This window comes from Frankliniella occidentalis, unplaced genomic scaffold (assembly GCF_000697945.3).
Source record: "Frankliniella occidentalis isolate FOCC.00 unplaced genomic scaffold, Focc_3.1 Scaffold184, whole genome shotgun sequence".
In the NCBI taxonomy this organism is placed as follows: Eukaryota; Metazoa; Arthropoda; class Insecta; order Thysanoptera; family Thripidae; genus Frankliniella; species Frankliniella occidentalis.
The window spans coordinates 590,423-593,610 of record NW_026267310.1 but is presented as its reverse complement, the minus strand read 5'-3'; the positions used below and the strand labels follow the sequence as shown (position 1 = coordinate 593,610).

General features: G+C 49.8%; 2 protein-coding genes across 5 annotated transcripts in view; one reads left to right on the top strand and one right to left on the bottom strand.

The window, feature by feature from the left end:
* LOC113203795 (WD repeat-containing protein 20) overlaps positions 1 to 1,234 on the bottom strand; it is a 16,171-nt gene extending 14,937 nt beyond the window's left edge. For 3 of the 4 annotated variants that reach the window (XR_008011670.1, XM_026418681.2, XM_052272005.1), the window contains exon 1: positions 378 to 1,234. Coding sequence is in view for 3 of the 4 variants with exons in the window: in XM_026418681.2 (XP_026274466.1) it covers positions 378 to 644 (267 nt within the window). In the remaining variant the exon portion in view is untranslated. The remainder of the gene's footprint in view (positions 1 to 377) is intronic. The other variant, XM_026418679.2, reaches the window with a different exon arrangement.
* Positions 1 to 3,188, top strand: part of LOC113203793 (protein phtf) — a gene marked incomplete in the record, with an annotated part of 15,352 nt that overhangs the window by 5,229 nt on the left and 6,935 nt on the right.

Below are 3,188 nucleotides of genomic sequence, written 5' to 3'. Positions count from 1 at the left end.
GGTAGGGGAAAAAATTGCAGTTGTCAAGTTATCTATTTAAACTTTTCAGCTACACTAATTAATGACAAGCTGACACAGTAAACAGACAACAACCTAGGATGAACCCAAAATACTTAAAATTTTCGATAATGTAGATTTTTTTAAATGTGGAAAATTATGCAGTACAATCTAGAGTTTAAAAGATTACACGTAAAAACATAAGCTCAAATTTTCTCGAAACGACTAATAGCTTGGAGTGTGAGGTTAAGTCCCCTCCCACTTCAATTTGGAGGTTCTTACGAAGAATAATTGGTCTATTTCTTCCGGTCAGTAAAAAGCAAAAATGAAAAATTACAGGAAATAGGTGAAAGTAAAGTCCTTAAAATTAAAAACCCTACCTTTTTGACTCCTTTATAAACATAAACATAGAGCTCCCGACCAAAATTGAAGCAGATCCTGTCTCCATTGCCAGAGGGATCCGGTAAATTTACAAACGACACTCGCACTGAAGCATTGCCCTGGGTGTTTGTGTATCCAACTCTATTCGGTCTAGAGTATTCCGATAAGGTCATTAGGCGGTAAGTTCCTTCTCTGGTGTAAAATTGTGTTTTTAACTCGTCTGGGTCACCCCCATCAGAAGAACCTCCATCTACTTGCACCGCCATTTTACATTTCCACACCGCTTCACGGCCCCCTGGACGACACCCACTACGTTGTTGTGGTGGTGCTAAAACTTTGGTTCCCAGTCTTCTTCCCTTTTCTTGATAAGAAACGCTCTGGCAATGCTGAACCAGGGTTCCGCAAATACTCCCTGACTCAACTCCACACCTGTTTTGCGACGAACTGTCATTATTTCAAACACAGTTTACAATTCAGCCAACTCCTTGACATTCTCTAGCATTATAAACATCTCTAGGTCTAAGAAAAGGATCAAACACAAAGCAATGAAGTTGTTTTGTGCTGCCACCTGTTGTTAAAGAAATGAAGCAGATCCCGACGTCACAAAGCGAAGAAGAAAGAAATGACAAGTTGGGTAAAATAAAAACAAACATGTGAAAAAAAAGAAGTCAGTCAGTGCAGACAGCAGTAAACTCAGAAGCAGAGGACTTGTGTTTGCGTCCCGAGCAGCTGACGGTATGTAACTCGATTTTGTTCGTAATTTTTCTATAGATGTGTGTTATTTTCGTCAATCTTGTCTTGTTTCGTTGCGTTTCTCTTCTCTCATCTCCAGCACGATCCCTTTCTTGAGTCCACAGCAACAGTCTTTTGCTCATTGACTTGCACTGCAGTGACAGGAGTGTTTAGGAGACGGCGAAAGGTTATGGCGCCCTATACCGTCTTCTGAAGGCTCCCATTAAATGCAAGTTTCTGTCTGGCTGGGTTATCTTATTTGGTGTTAGGAGAGTTCTTGTTTCTGGTTTATGAATAACATCTCGAGTACAGCCTGTCGTACTTTAAGTGTCACTCCGTTGAGTAGAGGCGAAAGGATTACAATGTACTGTTACGCTACATTATCGTTGTTCCTAATGTTTAGCAGGATATGGGGTTTTATGTTTCTTCCATGAAATTACTTTTCAAGGTTACCGTGGTGTGTAAGGTTCTTAATTTATTACCATAAGCATTATCTGACCACTTTATCTTGCTGTTGTTAATTGATTGGTCCTCAAATACCTAAGCGAACTTTACCGTCAGATTTTTTTGTTTGTCCTGTGGTTGTCAAGTGACCCCTCATTTCATTCAGCATCGCTCTTGTGCCCCAGGTGTGTCTTTTTTGCCTAGCTGCTCTAATCTGGACTGTCACATCTTTTGCTATCTAATCATACGAGACATAACATGTCCCCTTTGTGTGCTTTCATTGTGCCCATCATAATTTCCCATTTGAACTGGTCGGACGGCGAACTTCCCTCCCGAAACGGTTCTTGTCCTGTCCGTTCCGTGCAATGCACTCCCCCGTCCTCCGTCCTGTGGGGTCTGCCGCCGGAGTGGGAGGGGAGGGAGGGCGAAGCATTGACTTTGAAACTGGTTGTGAGCGGAGCGAGTCTTGTCCAGACCGCTCCAGGTCCTGCCCAGTCCCCCGCCGCTGTCCCTCCCCAGGTTGGCTGCCCGACGAGGCACTCTGGGGCGGCCCAGACGGAGTCGTTGCGTCAGTGCTGGGCAGTCTGAGCGGCGTCTGGTTCAGTCCGGGCGTCCGGGCCGACGGAGCCCTGATTCCGACCCTCGCGCTGGAAACCGGAAGGAAACGACCCGGTCCGGTTTGAAACGCGGATACATTCGCGGACCCGGATGCAGACCACATGCCGACCGGCCGAAGCATCCCACTCCCAATTTCCTCAAGATTTTTCCATCGGGTATAGCTTTTGTTGGGAGTTCCCTCGTCCCCGGGTGTCCTCCTGCTCGCCGGGCGCTTCTCCTACCCGGCCTGGTCGGAGAGGGGATGGGACATGCCTGAGGCCGCTGCTGACTCACCTCCGCGCTTGTTGGCTTTTGAGCAGACAACAGAATGAAGGGTGTTCTCCGCCCTTTTTACAAATTTTGGCAGAGTTGGCGTGGAGGGAGGGAAGGGCCGCAAAAGTGGATCAGATAAAGCGCACCGCCTGCCGCGCCGGAGGAGGAGGAGGAGCGGCGGGCGGTTTCGTGGAGACCAAGAGCGTTTTCTCAGTCGGGGCTGGAGCGTCTCGAGAATCTGCTTTCAAAGTCAGCAGCGGGTGTGTGGTCAGTCCGTGTGCGCATTGCGAGAATCTGCATTTCAAAATCAGCAGCGAGTGTGTGGTCTGTGTCGCTGTGTGTTTGTCCGTCCGTTCGGAAGGAAGTGGAGGGGGCAGGACAGGGAAAGCCCGGAGCCTGGCTATAAGCCTGTCCCGCCGCGGCCCCGCGGCCCGGGCCTGATGCCCCCAGCCCAGCCGCGCGCTGCACTTGTTGGCGTCCGGACGCCCATGTACGAGATTTGCGCTCTTCAGCAGTTGTTGATAAGGACTTCCTTTGGTCGTGGTGGTGTTGGTTGGCGGCGTGGCCCAAGCCCCAAGCGCCTCAACGAGTCCGAGTCCGGGCCGGGTTTGCAGCAAAGCTCCCGCACGTGTGGTCCCGCCCGCCCCGCCTCGCCTCGTCCGAGTGGACGTGAGGGACCCATGGAGGGACCGGCGCGGCCTGCGCCCGTCTCATCTCATATGTATGGCGCGGACCGCGCGCAATCTGTGTGTGACCTTAATAAC